The 26860-nt window shown below is 41.2% G+C and overlaps 1 protein-coding gene across 1 annotated transcript in view; it reads right to left on the bottom strand.

Annotated features, from left to right (window-relative positions):
- The window catches only part of TRPC7 (transient receptor potential cation channel subfamily C member 7), a 71674-nt gene that overhangs the window by 30797 nt on the left and 14017 nt on the right, over positions 1–26860 (bottom strand). Inside the window, exon 3 of the mRNA XM_058034745.1 lies at positions 13461–13643. Within this exon, the coding sequence (XP_057890728.1) occupies positions 13461–13643 (183 nt within the window). The remainder of the gene's footprint in view (positions 1–13460; positions 13644–26860) is intronic.

The raw sequence follows: 26860 nt of genomic DNA, 5'->3' as shown, positions 1-26860 counted from the left end.
CAGTAGCACTTTTCCTTCGTTAATAGCACATTAGCAGCTGTTTTGTGATGAATTAGGCTTCGAGTTCTACATTTCTCAAAAAGAAGAAAAAAAAAAAAAGAAGATGAGACTCTACCCCTTCTACTGAATAAATCAATCAGAACAAAGAAAATTGATGGGTACTTTTAACCTGCTTTGTCTTTAGAATCTTTTCCTGGAAATATTAACATTTTAATATTCTTTCTTTTAAGCTGCTTTCATGAAAAAGAATGCTTTCAAAAAAGGGTAATTATAAGTCATGAGTCCTAGTCCTTCTGAGTATTTAAAGTGTAAGGCTGAGGTGATGACAGCAGCATAACAAGGAGGCATTTCCTAATGCCTGGTGTTTGTGTTTGTCCTAATGCTGCTTGAGCTTGTAATCTTCCTGGCAAATGGACAGAAAAACAAAGTGGAAGGAATCTCAGTAGAGAATTGATCTCTTTTGCAAATTTTATTTTCGGATATCATGAATTCAACCACACTTGTAGTGACTCATGGGAAGGGAAATGACACTGGTGAATGTGCAGCCTTTGGGATGAAGGGCCCAAGCAATACCCAGACCTCCTCCTCCTGTTGCAATTGTTCAGGATTCACTCAAACAAAGAAATTCAGCTGTCCTTAGCAATGAGACAGTCAAAGATTTCTGGTTGGCTTTCCAGAGACTTCATCAGACATTTTAATCTGTCCATTTTTTCAATGTGTCTGGAAACAGCTACAATAAAAATACAAGTATAGGAAAATTGAGAAGGAATTGCCATAAAACCCAGTTCAGTGGAACAATTTATTTTGTACAAGGCAATAAAGACAGGCAGAGTGCCATGAAGCCTAGATGGTGTTCATCTGTCATCTCTTTGGCCCAAATCCTCCCATTCCCCACAGCACTGAGGATTTTCCATGGCTGGGTCCCCTCCTGGGTCAGGGGTCTCATCAGCCCCTCTGGACATCTCAGCCCTCACTCTAGACATGCTGCAGACCATAAATAGAGGAAGATTACCAGATAAACCACCAGGAAAGTGGTCTCTTTAATGTTCTTAGAATGTTCTCTTTCAGGGGAAACAGAACATTCTCAAAAAGTGACTTAACAGACTCAAAGGAGAAGAAGGAAAGGAAAGGCTGAAAAGCCTCATCCCCTGCTCCTCCTCTAACAAACTGGGTGCAATTACCAATAAACCCCCAAAACATGCTACTGGAGCCAGGACACAGGGCAGCATGAATAAACCACAATCCATACATGCCTTGAACAAACCCCAGTACCTTTGTAAACTCTCTATAAATCATTATGAGCCCAGCATAATTGCTATACTAATCCATGGCCCTCTACTGTAAAAGCTGCATGTTAGGGACAATACTGGAGCTATCTCCAGATAAGAAATTAAGCCCAGGGACCAGAAAAGTGTTAAAACCTCAAAAAAGCCTGGGGACCAGGGACACATGAAGGCCTCCACCCAGAGAGACGTTATGAATTCAAGCAGCATGGCTGCTGATTGCTTTATCCCATTACAAAGTACAGCTAAAATGAAATCAGTACAGGCTTTTCCCACTTTCTCAAGCCCCATGTTGTGCACCAAGAGAGTTTTTGACCTGGTTTATGGGAAATGTGGGAAAAAAACTTCCAAAGGAGTTCCTCTAGAGAGCAAATTTGAGCGGCCCCTCCCTGCCACTGTTTTGGGAAAAGATTTCCTTGGGGAAAAGTGGAAAACTGTATTTATTTAAACAAGCAAAGTACTCACAAACATGAAAAGATTAATGATATTGAACAATGGAACCTCTTGTTGTTCTGAAGAGATGGCAAATTCAGAAAGTCTTTCTGTGGATTGGAGAGAGAAAGAGTCTTTTCCATGGTTATGTCCTTGGATTTTCCTGGTCTCTCTGGGGCCCAGGTCTGATGTCCCAGCTGCAAGGCAGCCTGGGGGGCCCTGGATGATAGTCCTGGTGTTCCCAGACTGAACAACAGCTGAACAGCTCCAAAAAACATTTCATCCTCAGCTAACTTAAAAAAACCTAACTAAAATCAGAGGTGAGTTCTCTCCTGCTCCCTGTCCATGCTGCAGACAACACAGACAACACACAGAGATGGAGCTCTTTGTTTTTGAATACAGACACAAAAAATGTACTGCTTTTCCTTCTCCCCTTCTTTGTTCTTGGATCTAATTTTAAAGGCACAAAATTTATTTCTGGGCTAAACAGATGAATGGAGATATAATTCAGCATCATTAAGTCACCCCAGGACATCATCTTACTCTGATTATTACAAAAATGAGGGAAAAATAAGTTAAGGATTAGAGATGATAAAATGATAATAAGTTAAAGATCAGAGCATGAATGAGTTTTAATCTGTTAGTTGCTTACAGCAAGCAGTACAGTTTTCATTGTTTTCCCTATTAGATATTAATGAAACACAGAGTGACCCCTTGGGCACTGCCAGTCCTCTCTCTGTCAACATTTCAGAAACTGGTCTTAGATCACCTCAAAGATGTTACATTTAACTTTCTCTCTTCCCTGGAATGGGCACTGAAACCAAGGTAAAGATTACACTAAAAATGCTTTGGTTAGGCACTTAGGCATGGAGAAGAAGCTTGAGACAAAAGCTTCAAGGCAGAATGCTTCAAAGCATAATGACAAATGGTGATGTGTGATATTGAATTTCAGAGGCCTGAATGCTGCAGTGCTTTTTCAATGTTCCCATTAAATGCTCTTTTTCCTTTCCTCAGAGCTGGAAAATGAGGTGAGGAGGCTTTCAGGGACAAACCGTGGGTGCTCCCGAGCTGCAGACAAGAAAGAGCAGTGTGACCAGGGCTGTGCAGAAGGGCAGGAAATCTCTGATTGAAATGGAAGCACTGGCAGTGCAGGGGATTGCCTGGCTCCAAAACCAGCCACTTAAAAGCATTGAGTGCTTTATCTCCTGGGCAGAGTCAGGAAGGTAATGCATCAGGATCTGTGGGCTCAAGCAAAATGTTTTGCAGTGCTTCTGCCTTCAGAAACCACAGGGGGAGCTTTGCTGGCCCCAGGGCCCTGGATCCCACTAGATGGCAGTGGATTTTCCTGTGCATACCTCTTGATATAGGAAGGAAATAGTTCTTCCCTCCAGCCTATCCCTCACACAGCTTTTTTAAGTTAAAATAGGCTTTAAAAAACCCATAATAAAATCACACAGCAATCAGCTCAAATAATGAAGGCACCAAAGCAGAATTTTTGAGAGGCAGTGGAAGACTCAGGTAAGTATTGACACCTCCAAAATCCCTGCCCTGTGCTACAGGGGATTAAATAAGAGACATGAATATTTATCTGGAATATGGGAAAAGTTTCTCGAAGAGTTCAGTGGGAATTGAAAGGACCCAAAGGAAGAGTTTTACATATAGGAATAAAGAAGGTTTTTCAGAGACCACTGTGGATACCACAATGAGTGATCACTTTTCCACATTTCTATTTAATTTGATGTGTGACAGCTCTCTCTGGTAGCTTAACATTATATGCATTGTGGGGAAACACTTCTGAGCTCTTATGACAGAATGAGAGGTTTTCCTTAGCATAGTGTCTCAAAAAAGCAGGAGTTTCACTCCAAGATAAAATACCTTTATATTAGAGGAGAGGAGAGGAGAGGAGAGGAGAGGAGAGGAGAGGAGAGGAGAGGAGAGGAGAGGAGAGGAGAGGAGAGGAGAGGAGAGGAGAGGAGAGGAGAGGAGAGGAGAGGAGAGGAGAGGAGAGGAGAGGAGAGGAGAGGAGAGGAGAGGAGAGGAGAGGAGAGGAGAGGAGAGGAGAGGAGAGGAGAGGAGAGGAGAGGAGAGGAGAGGAGAGGAGAGGAGAGGAGAGGCAGTCTTATCTTGGAGAGAAAAATGGTGTCAGCAGAAATAAGGAAACATGGCAAGAGAGCTAAGAGACAGAGGTCAGCCTCAGATGATTGGAATTAATGGTGCAGAAAGAAACCAGTATCTCTTTTATTACTGAAATAATTCCATTTCCCTTAAAATTACAGAAATCTACCACTGAGGCAAAAGAATGAACCACTCCCACAGGATCATCTCCCTTTGCTAATGCACCCTACACTGAATAGCCGGGGGCTGTGGCAGGAAGGCAAAACTCATCAGTGGAGCAGTGAAAGCAGATAAAACCCTGCAGATCAGAACCAACACCATGAACCTGGGGCTGCAAAGTCCTGAGGTGCTCCTGTCGTGTCCTCTCAGCCTGTGCCTTCCCCGTCAGCCTCATGGCAAACTTCAGTGTGTTTAATCACTGAGTGTGAGCTAAAAAGGAGCTGCATAAATAGACTTGCAGGAGAACATTGGGGATGTCAAGAGACGCTGGCAGGGGCAGGGATGAGCAATTTCTCTTTCCATCATGTATCTGCATTCATGTCCTTGGAGCAACCTTTCTGGGTTCATTATTGAGCATTTATCTTTTGATGTAGCTCTTTGCTTCTGCAAACCTTCATTTATTAACACATTTTAGGCAGCAGCACCTGCTCACAGGAACCCTGGGCTGGGTGTGCAATGCTTCAAATGCCAGAAATGTGTTAGGGAAAATGCTGACTCAAATGAGCCATCCAAAGGGTTTCGATTGGCACCTTGTGCCCCTGAATTACAACTGGAAAAGAAGGGGGCATCAAATGGGTTGCACACATGGCTTTTCCCATTTTGCCGGCCCTGAACATGGCAGGAGGGTTGAACCTGGGTGATCCTTAAGGTCCCTTTCCAACCCAAACCATTCTGGGGTTCTGTGCTGTCAGGAGCAGAGGAGCGGTGCTCCTGCAGGGATCCACGCATTGGAAAAACCAGGTGGGATCTGGACCACACACACTGGAAAAACCAGGTTGGGATCTGGATCACACACACTGGAAAAACCAGGTGGGATCTGGATCACACACATTGGAAAAGCCAGGTGGGATCTGGACCACACACATTGGAAAAACCAGGTGGGATCTGGATCACACACATTGGAAAAACCAGGTGGGATCTGGATCACACACATTGGAAAAACCAGGTGGGATCTAGACCACACACACTGTGCGCTCTGGAAAGTTCAAAGCACATCAGAATAATCACCAAGATCTCCTGACAGCTCCCAGACAAACCAGCCTGAGCTGAGCTTGCCGTGCCCGTGCTCCCAGCAGGACCAAAGGCAGGGCTGGGCTGGAAGGGGAGCTGAGCTTTCCTTGGCAGCTTTGCTGTTCCTGAGCAAAACCAGAGGGGAGGAGGGGAGAGAGGGAAAGCTGAGCTTGCTGCACAGGCAGGGCTGTGCTCCTCCCAGCAAAGCCTTCACCGAAGGAGCAATGAAATCATCCTTTCTCAGCAGGGCGCTGGACACTGTGGGAGTATCAGCAAACATTGGCAGGGCTGGGAAAAACTCAGGGGAAGGTCAAAGCAGGATATTGCTGCTCTTCCTAGGAAGGGTCACAAATACCCTGCCATTTCACCAAAGAGGATCAGATAAACTAAGAGGTAAATATATCCCCACATGCTAATAAGAGGGGGAAAAAAATCACTGAATGTATTAAAACAAACAAAAAAAAGTTTCTTTGCTTTTATAACACTTCTCCCTTTTGAAGATTCCCTTGATATTTTAGGCCTTTTTAAGACTTGAAGCCTAAGTAAAGGGTCTGCATTTACACTGAAGAAAATACTTTTCTTGAGCTGAAACATACCTTTTTGGGAGGGCAGTACAAAACGTCAAAAATGTGCAAAAACATTTTTGTTATCCAGTAAAAGACCCGTTACAGGTTTTTTTTTCACTTGATGCAGAGCAGAAGATGAGAGAGCTCAGAGGGAGTTATTGAAGTTTCCTGGAAAACACCCAGTGCAGGGAAAGACCAGCACAGGCAGAAACCTTCTCTTATCTCTGCTCTGTGAACTTCCCAGTGAACAAAGAGCCCTTTGTTTTGCACAAGCTATTCTGAGACCTTAGCAGAAGCAGGTGGGATATTTAATATATTTTGTATTTATTTCATGCTCTGGAGTGTGAAAAAAAAATTGCCTTTAGCAAATGCATGTGCTATTAAATTCTGGCAGCTGAAATTGTCAAGGGGTAAATAAGGCTGGAACTTGGTTCACTCTTTGCTGTTGTGGCTTCAAGAGAGGAAAATAAAACTGCAGAAAGTTTAAGAAAGAAATAAAAAGTACATGCCCTACTGCTAATGAATTAGAAATAACAAGTAAAGTTCCATTCCAAAGACCCATGCTGTGACACTGGGACCTTTTCACAAAAAAAGATCTGCTCTAATTGTAGTTAAATTCTATCCATGGCCACGGGCCCTGTTTTAAAAACACTTTGCACCAGACTAACCTTACAAGAGAGAGCAAAAACAGGTCCAGATTCCTTTGTCCAGATGCAAAAAAAAGATTTTCATGGGTGAGAGAAAATTCAGCTGATCAAGCCTCATTTCAATGGGATCTAACAACAGCATGAAGGGAAACAGTGCGTGACAAAAGGTCCTGGGAGGAATTGCTGCAGACACCCAGGGAACAGGGAAATGTCCCTGCCCGGAGCATCGCTGCAGCCTTCCCTCTGCCCCTGGGGCTCATCTCACTGTCCAATGGCATCACACAAATATTCATGAGGCTCTTGCTCATCCTGCAGATGAGCTCTGTGGCAGGCTTGGTGAATATTCAGACCTGCTGTCTGGAGTTGAGCTTCAGTGTTTTTCAACCTGCAGCAAAGGGAAAGGTTTGTGTTTGTAAGCAAGGCCCAGATGAGCCGGGATTATCAGGAGAAAAAGCCCAACTAATTGTGCAGCTTCAGCCTCTGAGTTACAAGTAGGGCATAAACCCACAAGTATTTAGAACAGTTTTAGTAATAAACTGCACCTTTACAAAACTTTTCACATTGATTCCTTCTGAACCAAAATATCTTTGTTATTAGGTCCATTTGGTAGAGGGCAAACACTCACACCAAAACCCAGGATACTCACACATTCCCCAGTTTTATTGAAATCCAATATCTTTGCCCATTGACATTATTGCTCTTCAGCACTGACTGGAAAGGCAAAATTAATGCTAATAGCAGAAGGGACTTTTGTTGTTCTCCTGTTAATTTTAGACCATATGAAATGAAAAGGCAAGTCTGATATGTGTGATGTGTGTAACTAGAAAATGTGGAGTTTACACAAATGCATTGATTGGTTCAGTTTAAACCTTGCTTTGCCTTTAAGTTTTTTTAAAATTTGACTTTTCTGAGATAAATATTGAGCTTTTTTGGGCTCAGCATTCTCCTCTAGGGTAGGGAATAAGGTGGCTGGCTCTTTGGAAAACTTCAGTTTCTTCTTCTAGTGGGCTGCATGTTTTCTGAAGAGGTTTATTGTTACTGTCTGATTTCTCCTCTTTTTACATATATGAATAAATCTATCACTGAATTATTTATCTGAAAACAAGAGACTGAATTGCAAGTCCCAGCCTTTAACATTCCAGGATTTTCATATCTGTGCAAAATCAAAACCACTTGAAAATTTTTAGCATTGAATTATTCATCTGAAAACATGCCACAATAAAATCTACCAAACAACAATGTCCCTTTGGTGTCTAAAAAACAGCCACAGAGGGCACAGAAGGAGAGATTTAAAACATTGTCTATGGGGATTTAGGCAAAGTCAAAATTGGAGTCAGCTAAGGTCAGGTTTGTAGCAAACCATATTAATTGCCCTTTTCTATGGGAATTTTATTATTAATTATTAATAAAGGTAATTTAGAGCCCTTTCATCAGTGATGTACATCCATACAATGATTTTGATGTGTTCTTGTGCTCACTTGTCTGTATCTTGATGGACATTTAAGACTCTGTGACATTTTGCAAATGAAAATAATTAAGTCTGCATATTACAGTGAACTGGGAATATTGCAGACAGTATTCAGGATGGAGAAATGATTCATTGAAACCTTAAGAGGATGGATGTATGTGCAGGAAATAACAAAATGAGATTCGTCAAGGAAAAGAAAAGAAATTAAAATATCTGGGAAAAAGGAAATAATCAGAGTCACAGATTTTAGTGGGAGGAAGGAACCTTGCTAATGAAATACTCAGATATAGAAATGCATTTTGTGGGGAAGGGAAGTAACTCCTTCCCTTTCCAATCTCTGTCAAAACATCTGCAACATGCAATTAAAAATGTAAAAAAGAAAAATTACATGGATAAGCTTTAGAGTCCAGAATGACCACAGTGCTTCCACTGATATTAAATTACATTTTACAGCATTCACTGGCTCTCCCCTGACAGAAGCAAGAGATACTCTTCTTCCCACCACTACTGTCCAGGCCATCAATGACTTCACAAGACCTCAGTTACATATTCTTGAAACTAAAAAGTGAGGGAAAAAATTAATGAGGGCTTGCAGAAACAAAAATACAACTTTCTGAAAGCCCTTTTGATTGAGAAGTTCTTTCCTTGAGGCTTCTCCTCAGATGGTAAACCATAACCCTGTCCTGTTCAAAGCCATATCTGAGTCACTGGAGCACGGAAAGGTCAATGCCTGTCCTGTGAGAAATTCCTAAACTGAAGTTGTGGGTGTGAATCATTCATCTGGGTTACCCAAATGTAGTTTTCCATGGGTGTTCAGGCGGGTGTGCAGGTGTGGCTGTGCCCAGAATCCTGCAGGATAACTGAGAGCAGAGAGATCTCACCCACCATGGCATGTGGCACAGAGACATTCCTTGCTCTCCTGCTGCCAGAACTTCTGGTCACTTCTGGGTCTCTCCTGCCCTCTGTTCCCACCTTATTTTCCTGTGTTTCTTGGGCAAAACCCAGGCTGTCCCAGGTACCCTTCCTGAGGATGCTCTAGTGGAGCATCTTTGGGGCAGTGTCTGTTACTGCACATTTGGGGGGCAAAGCCCTTCAGCACAGGCAGGGCTGGCTCTCCTGGCCTTCTCCTGCTCCCATCCAGGCTGCTGCAGCAGTTAATGAAAGCTGGGACTCCTCATGCCCTCAAGGATCTGAACCATGAGACCAACACAGTGAAAAGTTATAATCTAATGCAGCCGTGAGTATTCTGCTCAGAGCATCCTCCATATGTTAATTATTAATAATATAGTTATGAAAAAAGTTCCTGTTCCAGCTCTCTCTTAAATAGGATTTACACAGCCATCTGGTGTTCTGTTTAATTCTTATTTTTTTTTCCCCAACCCAATTTGTGTGTCTTACTGTTAATTCAATTAAAACTCGTGAAAGAGAAAGGTGCTCTGGCTTTGTGGTGGTTATGGACGGAGCTGCTGAGAAGACAGAGGTGGGCACTCAACATTTGCAATTAAAAGAAAAGAGCAATGATAACTTTGCCACTGGGAAAGAAGGGAAATTAATGTCTCCTCCTACAGAGGAGCAATAGCTGTACACCTACAGAGAAGCCACAGCTTTATACCTAAAGGTAAATGTTGATACAAGTCCCCTGCCAACATTAAAGAGAGACAAGAAAGGATCATACTGGTACAGACTAAAATGAGAACATAAAATATGTGCATCTGTGCAGCTGATATACAGCAGCAGAATGGTTTTGTTGTAAGACATCAAAACTTTAATTTTCTCATCGTTGGCTGTCCAAGGGTAGTTCCAACCTCTGGACCTCTGCCTCTCAAAAGCAGGAATCATATTCTGGCTTAATTAGAAATGAGTTCACACAGAGGAAAAATGTGTGCTACCCTTACATTTCAAGTACCTGAGTGAAAACAAATTTGTTTGACGGTTTCAAGAAAAGAAAAAAACCATTACTGTAAAATTTCCAATCAAGAGCACAGTAAGCTTTCAGACGTTGTAAACCTGCATGAGCAGCAGCTGAGGATATCCATGGCCACAGAGCTCATGGTGCTTGGGATCGGAACTTAGCAACTCAAGCTACTATTGGTTAAAATCCACCCAAACCACCTGTCCCACCTTAATGCTGCTTTTTATTTTGCCACTTCTGTGAGCAGCTGCTGGACCCCCCCAGAGCTTGGTGCCACTGTGAGAGCTCCCAGCCTCTGCTCCAGTGTCCAGGTGAGCACCTGGGCAGTCTGGCTGCAGCATCACCAGGGTGCTTGGCTGCTCCTCCTGCTCCCCACCCTCCTCCTCCCTATGCCCCAGACCCTGCAGAGATGGAAGAGAAAGAAATCTCTAAAAGCATCGCTAAGCAAACCAGGGGAGACAATGGTACATTTGCAACAATCCCATAGCATGGGCAAAAAGTTCAGTTCATGCCTAAGTGTTTGAAAATTGGTTGTTTTTCTCTTGAAAAGCTGTCTCCATTTTGATAAATTTCAAGGAATCATTAAGAATGATCTAAATGGACAAATGCCTCTGAAAAACTTGGTCAGAGGATATTTGAGTGATTTTTTCCAAAAAATCTTGGAGTACAGAGTGATTATTTAGTTCCTTCAAAAAGTGTGAAGAATAACAGCAATACACCATTTTTATAAAGACTTTATAAACTACTGTAATTTTGGATTTCTCCTTGCTGCAAAATATGTAAAAGCAGAGTTTCTTAATTCTTCAAATAACTTTCTATTATAGAAAGTCCTTGAATTAGAGCCTTAAGCTTTTCACCATTCTCTCATATGTGTTAATAGGATGTTTTGCAGAAGAAAAGAAAAGGAAAAAAGAGACCAACAAATGGAGCCTGTAATTGTTGATGATTTCTTGAATGACTTTACAAGGTTCATCTCAAACTTTGTGAATTAGGAATAAAGATAAGGATCAATAAAACCATGTCCTTTCACTTGACCAGAGAATTGCTGTTTTGAAGTTGAAAATGAACGAGGTAACAGGGGACTTTGATTGGAAACACAGAAGGAAAAATGCAGAGACATTTCCATTAATATGGAAAAAAACCTGCTGTAGGTACCAGCTGCAGGTTTACTGAGCAGAGGAGGTAAGAAGGCTTCAGCTCTGAGTGAACACAAGATTTTCCCTAGACACCATAATTGCAGTAACTGCACTGTGCGAGGACAATGAAGTAACAAAGAAATTTGGAAGATCTAGGAAGATTTTAAAAGATTTTGCAAACGCCTGATGAAACTCTGCAGATGCAATTGCTCTTCTGTCTGAGGGTGGGAGTCCTTGACATCTTTCCCAGACTCTAGAAATAAAAATGTGATGAAATACAGGCTGCATCAGCAGCTGTAAAAGTAAAATAATGGATATTAAATAATAATTTTCAATGCATTTCATGGTTCTCTGCAATTTTTCATCAAAGAAAGCCTATTGTAAGCACTAAGTATTAATATGGAAATGGGAATTAAGAAGCTAATGGTAGAAATAGATTTTTTAAACATCAAATATTTCTTAAAATTTTCCATGCGAGTGCAAATATTTAGTCTGGATATGAACTTAATGAAAAAATAACTCATAAAACTCATAACCACTAACCCCTCTTTCTTTTTTTTTTCTTTGTCAGACCATTCTGAAGTCCCTGAAGCTGTTTTGTATAAAACTCCTGCCCAGGCAGGGTCATCTCAGAGCACATGGCACAGGATTATGCTGGGACAGTTCTTGAATATCCCCAGTGAGGAGACACCACACTCTCTGGGTGATCTCCTCCAGTGCTTGGTCACATGAACAGTGAAGAAATTCTTCCTCACATCCAGGTGGAACTTCCTGGGCATCAGTTCCTGTCTGATGTCTCTTGTCCTGCTAGCTGGAGCACTGAGCGGAGCCTGGTCCATCCTCTGGACGCTCCCTGCAGGCACTGCCAGACACTGATGGGGAATCCTCTCAGGTGTGAGCAGGTCCAGCTCCCTCAGCCTTTCCTCATAAGAAAGGTGCTCCAGTGCCTTAATTATCCTTGTTTTCTGCTGGGCCCATCACAGGAGCTGCACATCTCTCTTGTACTGAGGAGCCCAGACCTGGACAAGGTCTAGTCATGATGAGTCGTTAGCTTTGGAAAAGTGACTTGAAATTTACAGAATCTGTCCAAGAATCTGTTCATTAAATATGTGTAATACTTCACCCTCCCTCTGACCCATCTCTGTTATAGGATTTCCTTAAAATGGAAATGGATTTCAAAGCACAGGATTTGTACACATAAACCTAAATATCTCTCTGAATAACTGAATAAAAAGCTTGCACCTGAAGTGCATTGCCTTTTCAGGAATTAATTACTGTGTCACCATAACACAATGTCTTTGTTCAGCAAGTGTGACCAGTATCAGTCCATTATCACGTCACTGCCAAAGCCAAACCCATTTATCTGAGTGTGTCTGTGTCTCCCACAGACTGAACTGCCTTGTTTTGGAGTCAGCAGTTAAACACTCATCTTACACATAGACACACACCAGCTGCTGAAAGGAATGTGCTGAAAAGTGCTGACCTGAGAGCCATCCTGAGAATCCTGCAATTAGTTTAACTGTTGTTACCAGTGTGCAACAAGTTGCTGCGATCCACAAAGGATGCTCAGCTTTCCTGGGCATAGGAAGATATTTATTCATTAAAAGATCCACTGTACATGACCCCCACTGGTGCTTTAGGTCAGTGTTCATGCATTGTGAAAAGCTACATACAGACAGGGTAAGAAACGGGGGAATGTCCCTCTGGAGCCAGGTAAGCCAGGGTGGAAGTGCCCAGAGCAGCACAGCAGCTCCAGCTCGTGGTCTTGGTAGCAAAAGGATGACACAAATTTTTAGGAGGATAAGTAGCACAGGAGCAAAGTAGCACAGAATTCACACATTGAAAAGGCACAAGGTCCCTTGCAGCTCAGAATGTTCTGTGATTCTGTGACTGATGATTCTCAGGTCATGGATCACTGGGCACTGTTCCATGATGAGGCACTATCTGTGTCTTTTAGATTAGTTCATTTTCTGAAGGAGAACCAGAGCAAGTTTGGCCTCCTGTTACCAAAGCAACAATAATTTCAATAACTAAGCTTGACCCAGCTTGTTGAACTGAGAGTGAACTGAGATGTTCAGCTTGGTCTTGGTGATGGAACAAAGCAGAGACACAACATCCGAGGAGAGAATATTTGACTCCATGCTACGTGCTCCTGCATGAAAGCATTTAATTTCAAATATGTTTTAAGATTCTCTTTAATTAATGGCTTTCATAACAGGAAAAGACCTTCTCCAGCCAGCAGAGTCAAGAGGCAAAATGGAGCAGGTGGTGGGCTTGGGAGGGGAATGAGAGAGCAGATGTTAGCTCAAAAATTTGGAATGCTCTTCGAGTCCTGTAGCAGGAGCCCAGTTTCCATCAAAGCATATTGTAGGAGCAATTAATTGGGACCACCCAGGCCTAGAATTTGCCAGAATAACATTTTCCATTCACACAACACACTTCTGTAAGGCTGGCTAGTTGTTTCAAATACTTCTAGAAGAATTTCTTTTTCATTTTGCAGATAACCTTCTCCATATTAAAGCAATGAGAAAATACAAATCGAGCCACAAGTTGCTAAAATTCTAGGGACAGTCCTGGTCCCAGTGAAATCTATCTTTTGTTTATTTTTCAGGAGGCATCAAGGAAGCATAATTAAATGTGAAGACATATGGGACCCAAAGGAAGAGCTTACCTTTTTGACCTCGTATTTAATAGCAAGTTTAATCCTGCTCAGACTCGGCCGGTGGTGCTCAGGGCACAGGTGGATGTTCACATCTCCATTCAGAATAGCCTCCACCTCTTCAGTGTCTCTGCACAGGTCCAGCACCCCCACAACAAAGTCCTTGCATTGCATAGATAACTTCCTATAGTCATTCTGAGGAAAAACAGAAAGAAAATGTATTTAATTGTGTGCTGGAAAGCTGGGCTGCAAACAGCAAATGAAAAAAAGGAAGAGAGAGCAATTGTGAGCAAGGTTACTTCTGCAAAACTGCTGCCTGGAAGAGTAAGAAAACATTTGATTTACACAGCATGTACAAAAGTACAGGAACTCCTCCAGACTTAATTAGCAATGTTTCTATCAGCAGCATAGTTTGCATGATAATAGAACAAGTTTTACAGAACAAGTAAATAATTTCTAGGGAAATTTTGATTTTAAGCAATCAGTTGATGTCTGCTCTCTGTGTGGCGTATCTCTAGGAATGTAAAAATATGGCCAAGAAAAGGGTCCTGCTAACTGGGTAAAATATACAGCAAATTTTTCAGTTTAGATTCTTTCCTAGTAATTCTTTCTTTCACAACTTTCGAAAAGTTTCAGACTGACACAACAAGCTGGAGAATCACACACAGATGTGTTCAAATGAATTATAGAGTTGTAAAACCAACTTCAGCCTCAAACCTTAGAATTTAGTTAAACATTCCTGAAGGAGCATCCAGATGAAAATTGTCACACCACCTCACCAAGAAATGGAACTTCAGAAACTCAACATGATTTCCTGTGAAATAATTTCACTTTGAGAACCCAAATTACACTTGTGGGGAAAGAGACAACCTGTACCTGACTTGACAGAGGACTAGAAGAGCAATTTCCCTGCCCTAAATTAAATTGTGATTGATTTTCACATGCTGACACTTAAAAAACAAGGAGAGTGCCACCATCTGAGTAAATGTTGTAAATTAGAACACAATTAAGGCCACGATTCATATCATAACAAAATGGTGATATTAAAGGCTCCATGCAACAAATAGGAATAATAAGCACAAGAAAAGCTCTAACTGATTTGAGAGGTCTTTTCAAATTAGGTTTGATGAGTTAATTAAATTCAGAACCTTATCTAATTAAGCCAGCCACCAAAAGAAGAAGATAGTTAAACTTGGCTTTGATGAAGTGATAAGGGTAACCTGGCTTTGTGCTTCTGTATTTTCTAAATTATCTATTCTATCATTTACACATAGCAACATATTAGCCTTCCTTGTTACACAAAGATCTCAAAGCACTGTACAAACATTCATTAATTAGTTGGAACAGCACTGTCTAAAATACTTAATTAGAGGTGGCTTAACTTCTTTGGTCAATTTTTCCCCTTCAGAATTGAGATGCTAATGAATTTTTAAAATCAGTTGGTTTAATGACTTTGTCATGGGTTTGAGGTTACTTCTACCATGAGCATGTCCCAGCTTCACTTTTCATGCATGGAAGAGCTGGGAAGAGCACAGAATAATTGAACAATCACAGAATAATAATCACAGAATAATAATCAGCCCCTCAGGGCTGCAAGTGGGGCATTCTCCCAGGAAGGGGAAGGAGCCATTTCTGATCTGATTTAGGAGAAGGGGCTGAAGACAGCTGGGGAATAGCAGGGATTTTACTGCAGACACCTCATGCAAGGTGAAACTTGTATGTTTACATCCTCTTATGTATCAAAAAACTTTAGATCTGAGTTTCTCTCTTTGTCCTTTAGTGCTGTAGTCAGACCAGGTGTTCTAATTGTGTTGTTAATGGAGGGGAGCAAGAACTTCAAATCTTCATTAAGTGGAGACATAAAGAGCACAACCAGCAGATCTTTATCTGGGTGAATGCCTCATTGCAGAAGCTGGGGCACCAAAACTTCCATAAATGTGCCAAGCTAGAGCACCAAGATTTAAGATGTTCTTATATCTCAGGCAAAAGCTGATGGTCCATTTACATCTAAATCTAGTACAAGAGCATTTTGTGGAGATAGATAGGATTTGTGGAGTAAATGTTTTCAAATACAGGGTGAGGTAAAGTCTGAAATGTAAATGAAAGATAGATTTTACTTTATGGCTTCAAAGCACTCCTCTCAAATCAATTCCATGCTTTAATCTTCCCCACACCAAGATGAATTTTAATAAATTGAAAGCTTACCTCTTCACTGAGAGAATAGATGGCCAAACAAAAACATCAGCCTCAAAATAAATACAGAAATAGTTAAGGACAGCAAATATGGATAGATCTGAAAACATGTGTAGGGTGGGAAGGAAATGCCTTGCTGCCACAGGTAATGGAGATGCTCAATTAGCTCAGCAGCTTAAAAAAACCAAGGGTGAGAACTCTGCTGGGCTTTAATACCATTCTCTATGTACTATTTGCAAACTTCATAAGCTTATTAACCAGCACATTTTAGGCAATTCTCATCACCACTTCCACATCATCTGAGCAACTAGTTTGTATTAAATTAGATTATTTTCCCTCTTCTCCTTCCTTTAAGGAAAGATATTTAGTAGCAACTAGGAAGGTGCTTCCAAAGCATCTGCAAATGGCAGGTTCCCAGCTGGAAAAAAGACCCAGCTTTATGCACATCTCCAACCTTAATGTTTTCACTGATTCTGTACATTTGTAGGAACTATGGATGATTTCCTCAGTCAAAGTTTTTTACTCTGATTTTTAAGTAGATGCAAGCAGCCATACATCCTGTCCAAGGTACAAGCTGTAGAAAGAATAAAATAAAATAAAATAAAATAAAATAAAATAAAATAAAATAAAATAAAATAAAATAAAATAAAATAAAATAAAATAAAATAAAATAAAATAAAATAAAATAAACTGCTCTACAGGAATTCTGCAGCCAGGCAGGCAGGCAGATTACATCTCTCAGGAGACTGCTCATCTGTTAAAACAAGTCTCAAAGATCACTGAACCTGCTGTGTCTTCTGATGATCCCTTTTACAAAATCATTTTTCATCTTTGTTCTGGGCTCCTTAATGCTCACAGTCATCATAGAAAACCCTGATCACCCTGATGGCGAGAACACGCTCAATGACTCTACTCATGTCAAGGTATTTCTCTCAAGCACACATCATTCTTTACTTAAAAACTGAGATTAACAGAGGTCTGACAGCCAAGCCTCTCCTGATCCTGGCTTGCAATGCACAGCTTTGGTGACGCAAGCAGAAATTCTGTACCTGCACCTGAAATCCTGAACTGTGAGTTCTGACGCACGGGAAAAATCCCAAGGAAGACAAGAAGATTTATTTACAGGCAGCGTCCCAGCTCTACTGGTGTTCATGCCAGCACTGTTTATTTCACACATTTGCCTGTATTTCACACATTTGGAAGCATCCAAGGTGCTGCTTTCCCTGCAGGAAGGAGTGCTGGGACATTGGATGGGAGGCTGCACCCCAGGGCAGAGATTAGCCAGGGGTGGGAGGACGAGGTGAAGAAGAGCAAGGATGCATTTCCAGATACTTCCATGCACTGGTGAGCAGTTACAGAATTGGGGAAATGGCCTGAAGCTGTGTTATGAGAGGTTTGAGTTGGATATCAGAAAAATATTCTTCACCCAGAGGGTGACTGGGGACTGGAAAAGGCTCCCCAGGGCAGTGGTCACAGCATCAAACCTGGCAGAACTCAATGAGCTCAACACCCTCAGGACCATGATGGGATTCTTGGGACTGCTCTGTGCAGGGCCAGGAGCTGGACTTTGATATCTGTGTGGGTCCCTTCACACTCAGAGCATTCTGTGATTCTCTGTGGTTCTGGTTACACCAAGGTTTCTGAAGATCACAGCCCTGAGGCCTCCCCTGACTCTGCCAGAGCAAAGAGGGGCAGATGGCCACTGTGCCTTGGGGTGCAAAGGGACAGTCCCCACTCCACTTCACCCCTGCCCTGCCAGCTGGGTCCCACCCCTAAACCAGGCACTTCACGGCCCTGCTGTCCAAATAAGCTTTGTGGAGAACCATCCTGGCTGCAAGCCTGGCCAGGCAGTGGGGTCAGACTTGTACCACAACAGGAAACTCAGGGCTGGGGACACAAACCCCAGCTCAGCTCTCCTGGCAGGGCAGCAGAAGCACACACAGGCAATGACAATAACCCAAACCTTCCCAAGCTCCCCAGTTAGGTGCCACATTGTGGAAGTCTGAGGATTAAGAGCTTCATAAACCAGATGGATTTTTACAGTAATGAAAATTGCAGATCACACATGAGAGATGAGAGGCCTCATCCTGACAGGCTGAGTGCTGTCAAGCCTCAGGGAGGAAGATGAGGGATACAACCCAGTAGGCAAGAGAGCCAGTCTGTTTCAAATTACACATGGAAGAGAATTTTATTTCCAATAGAGGCAGTGAGCAGAGTGGGATCAGGATAATGCCTGAGAATGTTACAATATCATTTTTTAAAAACTAGAATGTAATAAAAGGATTCCAAATTAGTAATTTCCTGCTTCTTCTAACAGTGTTGTGCATGTGGAGTTAAAAATGTCTAATTTTGCTGTTTTGAAAAGGCTGATGGTACTTGTCATTCACTGCAATTTCTCTGAGTACCCTATTATTATCTGTTGATTATGTTCTAAATGAACTCTGTCATGTCTCCACATCTGTTCAAAACCAACCAGATTTTTTCAGAAAAGAGCTTTTTCAGGTCAGAGGGATGGAGTTTGAGTAAAAAAGTTAAGTGAAATGAGAAAAACTAAGATGAGGAACCTATCTGGCCTTTCTGGGTAGCATTAAATTTGCTGTGCAAATGAAAGCTGTAGGCACATTGCACAAAGTCTCTTTTTATGTTTCTTTGAGCTCTTGGCTCTTTGTATTCATTCTACATCACACATACACATATATCAAGGAGAGAAATATTGCATTGCTTAGATTAGCATTTTGAGAAGAGACAGCAGGAAAAAAATTGGAGAGGCAATTCTGTAAATATGAACAGAAAACTCCCCCAAGTAAAAATTATTGTAGAAAGAAAACAAAGCTGAGAGAAAGGAGGGGGGGGGGGGAAAGCTGAAATATTTCATGCAAGATTTGAAATGAAATTGTTAAATAAACCATCATGTCAAATATTCAAAACGCTTATAAATATTTACCAATTAGATACCACATGAAATATGCACAAGCCTGTACAGAAAAGAAAAGTTGTGGGGCAGATTTCCTTGTGTGTACTTACAGTGTCTCTGGCTGGCCATGTGTTTGGGAGTGAAAAGAAGCACAAGGCCAGTGGCATGGAAGGTGATGAGTGAAGATGCTGAGGAAGGCCCTGCACTGATCCTGGCCATGTAACTTTGCTTTGCTCTGAAATGCACTGAGCACCCTCCCAAAGAGCTTTGCCAGCTGCTGACACTTTTGAATACAGTTGAGTGCATTCTTATTGTTTCCAGACTAAATGAAATGCCTACATGCACAGTCTATGCCAAGGCTGTACAGTTAATTCTCCAGCAAGCACATAAACATTGGTTTATGTTCTCCTGCTCCTTAAGTGGCAGCACATCAGAGAATTATTGGAGCTCTGGGTATATTGTGCTATAGCCGTGGGCATGCCTCTGAATTTAAAGCCCAGTGCTGGTTTAAAACATTTCCCCACTCAGGTGCAGGTTGCTAAATGTTTCTAGAGGTAGGAACAGATGCCTCAGTTCATTTTCAAAATGATCCAGACCTTGACTTCTTAATCTCCAGCATGCATAATATAATAACCAATCTGTTCATATACAAGAGTTTGACATTTCACAAGTGTGACTCTGTTGCTTTCCAAGCAATTTGGACCCTTCTAAATGGAGTCAAAATAAACATGGCCATGGTTTGTCCTCTGAGCAGGGCCAGGCTGCAGCATGGCAGAGCAAAGGGGGATTTTAGATTCTGTCAGGAGACACCAAGAGATGTGGCCAATATAGGAGCCCAAGGACAAAGCAGAGTGTGCCTGTGTTGGTATTATTCTTCTCCAAAGAAGCCCAGAAAACAACAGGATCATTTGACTGAGGACCAAAAATTTTCTGACTTCCAACAAGCCATGGAAATAACATCCCTTGCATCACTACAAGGATTTCAATGGCAGTTGCACTGACTGATTTACAATAAGATTTTTTTTTTTTTTGGTGTCTCTTTATTCTCCTCAGCTTTCTAGCTGCAATTCATGTCTTCATATTCACTGCAGAAGCTCATCTCTGAGAGAGTATATCCCTCCACCAAGGGGATAGAGCGTTTAGGAATCCATCAAACCACTGACTTTGAATTTCATCTCATACCTATTGACTGGTAGATACATTAAATACTTCAAGAAGCTCAACAAGATGGTGGTAGTAATTCTAGTTGCAGGGTTGAAAATCCTTTAGAATTGTTACCATGCTTTTGAAGCATCATTTGCAGGTCCAGGTATATGTTTAATCTTCAGCAATAACTTTCCAAGAACTTTGAAATGGGAACTGTCAAAAGCAGCAGAAAGGACAGGTTTGCACCTCCCTGTTTCATTTCTACTCTTTTGCACTTTAGCTCTTTTCTGCTCTAGCTCTTACAAATCTACAGACTCTACCAATAATGCCTTCTGGGAAATTATTAATATTTTTGATAAATGTAAGTTCTCTGGGACCAAAACTAATGAATAAATTTTGGAAGGTGGTTTTCCATCAATAAAAACATTAGAACAGGAAAAATACTTTACTTTGACTTCCCCTTGGAACAATTCCTTTAAAAGGTGTCTGGATGGTTTTTAAAATCTAAATGTAATGGATGTGTTATTTGGGAAAGCAAATGCAGAAATCAAACATAGTCCTTATAGTTAAGGACTGAGACTGAGCACAATTCCTGACTCTTCAAAGTTTTAGATTCCCTAGCATAAGAAATTTCAGAATCCACTCAGCCTTTTTTATTACTTCTATTGATTTTTTTACTATCTGAAACTTGAAATAAGTTTCCTGTACATGTGAACTCCCTCTACACTGAAATTAAAGGATGATTTGACTTATCCAAAGTTCTCACCCTGAACAGAATACAGTCTTTCTTTTCATACCTAATGAATTGCCTGGAAAACACCTCCATCTCCTCTACTCCTTTCCCCCAAAGTCACCTTCAGCCTGACAGGTACCATTACTGAGCATCCCTGTGCAGGAACATCAGTGTTATTCACCAGAGAGCTACCACCCCATTCCAAGTCTCTGAAAATATTTTATTAACCTAGAACAGAAATTATATTGGTCTAAATTTTTTTTTAAATGAGAGTATTTAAAGTCTTAAGGTTAGCATAGCAGCTTTTCAACATAAGATGGCATTTGATGCTTGAGGCGCTTCTCTTTCCTATCACCTCAGCACGTTTTCAAACACACATCACAAATAAGCCACAGCTTTTGATTCCTCAATTAAGTGAAAGGTGGTTTGTTTTTTTTTCTTGCAGATTTTCCCTAGCTCATTTGAATGTTTATGCTGAAACACCTGCTTTCAGAAGATAAACTATCAAGTCCCTGGGTAAAGAGGACAGAGGTATTAGTGAAAAGTGCATGCCAAATGTGGGGAATACACAATTGTGGCCAAGGAGAGGGCCTGTCTCCTGTGTCCTGTCAACAACTTCTCTTTAAATGCAAACTGTGCACTTCAAGATAACACTCTGATGGTTTTGTGGTTGGAGAAGAGTTTAGGATCTGCTCATGTCAGCAGTAAAATCAAGCTCATGAAGATGCAGCACATTACTCCAAATCCATCTTCATGACATTCAAACGTTTGCTCTCTCCTTGTGTGGGGATATGACGCTGGAAATCACCTGGGAGAAAAGGCCATCCCCCACCTCATCACAGCCTCCTTTCAGGTAATTCTGCAGCTCCGATGTGAGAGATTTATCAAAGCACAGTTACCGCTGGGCCAAGCTTCTCATTCCTCATGCCATCCATACTTTTTCTCTCTGACATTTTCCCATGTATATTACATTCTTGATCTCTTTCTTGCAAGTTTCACTGGGGAAGATTTCTATTTCCTATACAATTTGAGATGAAATAGTTTCCTTGCACTAAAAGAATTAGCTGCTCTTCCTCAATTGTGTGGCTCTTCTCAGCTCAGCTGCTTGAAATCTCTGTGTTTCCTGAAAATCAGATGGCAAACAACCAGGAGAAAATAATGTATTTAAATTCACAGTAATTGCTTGCTCATGACAACTTCATTTATCCCTTAGGCTGAGGTAAATTTGGCACCTTCAACTTGCTTAAAAAACACATTTGTATGTTCAAAAGTGCTATGAGTGCCTTCTCTCACAGGACTTTTGGCTACAAGCAGCACATGCATATCAGGAAAAAGATTCCTCCTAAATCCATCCTGCAAGTGAATGTTGACCTAATTGCAAGCCACTGCAAATGATATTAGTAATTAAAATAACCTTATGTTTTCCAGGTCTCAAAGAGCCAACTACCACAGTTCTCAATGCCCAGCAAGGAGAGCTTCTAATAAAACTGGTCACAAGCATCAGAGTGGGTGAAATTGTAGTTCCCATGGCACATAAACAGCAACGAATCACTTTGGAAAAATGTGATTCCAGCTGCTGAGTCCTGGCACAGGGCAATCTTGACTTTATGGAAATTCTCCTCTCTTTGAGAAGAGCAGACCTAGAAGTCATGCTGTAGAACCTTCTTGAGCAGAAATATGAATATAAAAAGTGCATAATTACATCTCTTTGTTCTAAAATGAGTTCAGATGCTGGAGTTGGGACAGTGAGAATGAAATGACACCCAGTGGGTAATGAGCTGTTTCCATGCTGCACTGGTCACAATTTCCCTGCAACGAATTAAATTCCAGAAAATTGCCATTTTTGATCATGTGAATGCCAAAAAAACATAGTTTCTACAGTACTTAGCACCATTTTAAAGCAATATGAAATTGTTTGTATACCATTACTGTTTATCCACAATTCTCTGAATAGTCTGCCTGGACTCAGTGAGGATAAGTTCATCATAATTATCTACAATAACAACAATTAACAACATAATGAGGGATAAACTAAATCACTGCCCATCTGCATCCTATTTGATGTCAAACTTGAGATCCCCAGAATGTGTTACTTCATTTACATTCACTAATATGATATTGATTCCCTACAGTGCCTTGGATAAACGTACCTGACTCCATTCTCCCATCTGCTGCTCTAACACCATTATTCTATTCCAAGCAATCATCCTCATTATGCTCATTTGTATTTCCAGTAGATATCCCTTCCCAACGTAAATAATGAGCAGCACTCTTTGGAAAGCAGTCATCTTGCTCATCACAAACCTCCCAGCTCCTAACTATTCCCAAACCCCAGTGCTGGTACCAGCTGAATGGTTGGCCATTTGCTGGCACTAATTAAATGCAAAGCTTAAAAATGTTGGATTGGAATGATATCACAGTAGTGATCACAGCCTTTTCTGTCTGTTTTCCTCAACAAGAATTGGATTTTAGCTGTCTGAAAAATATCTTCATCTTTGGTGCTCTAAGGTGGACCCCTTTTGGTACCAGTCATTACTGAGGGGAGGAAGAAGGGGGATTGTGTTGCTGTGCCATTTTATATCAGTTTATAAAACAGTAGGGCAACCCTGATGAAGGGACAAATGACCAAGAGGACTCCATTGATATAGTATAATAAAGTAATTAATTGGAAGGCTAATTAATTACTTTATTATAGTATATAATTCTATACTATACTACACTACACTACATCTAAACGGAACCTGCACAAACACTCAACTCCACTGAACAAAACCTTGAGACTCTGCTGACTCACAGTCTGCACACACACTTGGCCCGGATAGGCCAAGGAAACAAAAACACCATCACTCTGAGAAAACAATCTCCATATTGCATTCCACTTTTGCACAAACACAGGCACAGCAAATGAGATAAGAATTGTTTCTTCTTTCTCTGAGGTTCCTCACTGTGATTCACAGAAAATATCCTTGGGAAGTTGAGCCTTGCTTTTCTCTGTGAAGAGAAATGTGGCCACAAGTAAGTGTGCTGAGAAAATTCTCTGAGATAAGTGGTATGTAAGGGCAAGCTCAAAGTCAGAGGAGCTCTGAGCTCCCTGCAGAGGACCCAATGACTGGGATGGAAAGGCCCAATGGGTCTTTCTTTCCAACAGCAGCTCAGGGCAGCAGGAGCCCTCTCACTGCGCTGCCACTGACAGCACGCACCAGTTTGAGCACCAGGACTCATTTTGTCTTCCACGCTCAGTGAGCAAGAAAGGAAAACACTCTGTCACTGTTAACTAAACACAGGCAAGTGGCCAAATCACTGTCCCTGCTCCCAGAGCTCCTGAGCAGCTGGTAGCAGGGCTGGCAGGGAATTTGGGATGCTCTGCTCTGGAGAGCTGCGAGGGCTCCAGCCCAGCCATGGCACAGGGACAGGGCAGCCAGGGAACAGCAGGAGCTGGCACACAGGGGTTTGTCTCACCTTTATTGCTTAGAGACTGGAGAGATAAAGGTTCATCCTGTGGGAGAATCCAGATCTTTGGGAGAGATTGTGCTAGGGATCAATCCCACCTACTGATACACCAGCCCATCACGCCTTGCTGTGATGGATCCAAGATGTGAGTTGCTACTCCTCATTTGTATAAAGAGAGGAATCCATGAGCAGGTTTCAGCCTTGGATCAGACCTGCTGGTCACCCCAATGCTTCATTGCATGTCATTCTTTCAAAGGATGAGGAAAAAAATCATGGCTTCAACAAATCTGAAGATGATGGTCAAATGGGTCATGATTTTGCCAGCGACTGAGTTTTCCTCCCATGTTAAAGCTGTTATAAAGATCATCATGTAACAATAATGAGATTGTGGTAAGCTGAACTTTTTACAGTTAAATTTTTGAAGTATTTCTAAACTATTCGTATAGGGATTTTCCAGCTCCTCAGAAATGGGCTCTTGTTGGAGGATGAGCTGCTTATTTTTAAGAAAACATTGAAATCCCAGTAGGAAAATTACCTTAAAGCAATTTCACCTGGTTCCAGATTTTACACTTATTTCTCTACCTGGCTAAAGCATCTCAGTGATTGGCTTAAAAGCTTTATATGTAAAAATGCTCCTGAATTGCTTGGCAGTGGTGAGGCAACTGCTGTGCTACTTCCTTATGTGACACTTTTCTATTGCTCTCTGCTTCCCAGATGTTTTCTCCCATTAATGATTATAAAAGAATTCCATGTCATTTTATATTTTTATGATCATGTCTGTTGCTCACCTAAACTAAAATCCTGCTCCAGGGACGTGTTCAATCAAGCTGGGAGCAGTAAGATGTGAGTGCTGCAGTTGCAATGTTGCTCATCCTTAACTGAGTAGGACTAAAAATGACTTCCCAGGGAGCTGTAAAGGGCAATAAACATTGCACTGATGGTGTGCACGCTGGCATTGCCAAAAATCTCACTTGCAGTAGCATCACAGGGAACAAAAGTATTCCAGCCATACTGTCTGGGAGAGTCAGATATTTCCAGGGTTACATCTGTCTTGCCATCCTCAAATGTTGAAAGTTTCCTTCAAGTTTTGGAGATTATTTTTAGGGGAGAAAAATCCTTGAGGCACTAATTCAAATATTCCATTTTCTTACACTGGTGCATTGTCTATGCTTTGATGTGTAGAAAAACCTTTTTTTCCCTTTTCACTCTTTCAAAGGAGAGAATGGGCTGGTTCCCTAGGAAAGTAGAGAAAAGTTTTTCCTGCATATAAAGTATTTTGATAACTTTAAAGAGGTTTTTTTTCAGCTGGGAGATTTTAACAACAATGTCACCTCCAAAGGTGGGTGAAATAACCTTGTGGGCAGTGGACATTATACAATTTTATGTGATTGCTCAGTTGCTTGTGCTGCCAACAGAGTTACAACTTCCATGAAAAATGGTCTTCATTTTCCCAGGTACAGGTGTGGGCTGTGGATGACTGAGTTAAACCCTTCACTGTGAATCACAGCACCTACTGCTCTGCTTGACTGTGAGCAGACACAGACAGATGCTAACACACCTTCACACACAGAGATACAAATCTGGGTTTCTCAAGGCAGCTCCAGACATCCCAGCTTTGGCAATGGCTCTACACCACTCTGAAAAGCTTTGAAGATTTTCTTCTCATGCAACATTTTAAAACCATTTGCCTTGGGCAATATGCCAGGCAGAAAATTATTTAATCACAGAGCCTAAAAAGAGCACTTACCAAAACAACTCCCAAAATATAAAGGATATTTCTTAGTTTATAAATATGTAGAGAGCAACATAAGAGTCACAGATTTGGTGGGTTCTAAGGGCAGAAAGACTATATATATTCTTTTTCCACAGTTTCTGCTACATATCCTTAGAAAAATGTAACCACGATTAATTAATTGGCTATTAAGACAAAGCTGGTGTAGCAGCTATCATTAGTGAATTTGTCTCTGAAAAAGAACAGCATAGAGAATGAGTTCCTTCTGCACAGAGTGAGTCCCACTCAGTGAGCCAAACACTGATTTCACTAGCAGGCTTAAATCTATTCTCCTTCTCCCAGGCTATTTCCATTATCACTTTTAATTTCCTCTCTTATTTTAATACCTAATTTGTTCCAACAAGAAGTTAAACTTGTAACAATAGGAAATTTGTTTTCCTGCTTTACTGGGACTTGATTCTTTCCTGTACTATGAGTTGGGTAATTAATTGGTTGTACCTGTTTATGCATTTGCTTTGCACAAGGGAAAATTAAAACAAAAACATCACAGGTTCTAAATGTGAGTGTTTTCATGGCAGTGGGGAAAATTGGCTTATAGGTGAGAGGGGGCAAAAAGGATCAGTTCTTTTTAAAAGTTCAAAACAACCAAACCACATCCTTGACTCCATCCCTAAGAAAAAAACATAAAATAATATTCTCACTAAAGATTGACCTGGAAAAATCAATATCCAAAAAATATCACTTGTGAGTAGTGATGTTCCTATACTCATTTGTACTGGGATGCTTAGTTTTCAAAACAGGCAGTAGGTAAGACTGAGAGCTGTGCAAGAGAAATAAAAACAGTAATAAAAGGCAATGAGTACATTCTGCCTACCAGACCAAATTTCTGAAGTTCCCTGCTGCCTTCTCTTCTTAAAACCCAGCAAAGTGAAACATAAAAAAAAAAAAAAGAAAGCTGCTTAAAAAATCCCTCTCTTTAAAATGCAACTCCTGTTTGGAAGGAAAATAAAGAAAATAACAGAATGTCTGAAAAATTAAATGAAAGCTTAAACAAATGCCGTATAAACACACTAAAGCCTTTAAGAGCAGCTTGCTGAAATAATAAATATGAGTCATAAAAAGTATTCCCAAACATAACAGAAGCAAGATGTCTGCCAGAGAATATGTTGAGGGCAGAGATTAAGAAAAGATGAGAAGATCACTGAAGGAAGAATGGGTCAGAGCGGAAATATGAGGCGATGGAT

The sequence above is a fragment of the Melospiza georgiana genome, chromosome 15, assembly GCF_028018845.1.
Source record: "Melospiza georgiana isolate bMelGeo1 chromosome 15, bMelGeo1.pri, whole genome shotgun sequence".
NCBI lineage: Eukaryota > Metazoa > Chordata > Aves > Passeriformes > Passerellidae > Melospiza > Melospiza georgiana.
This window is presented reverse-complemented; position numbering and strand designations above follow the sequence as displayed.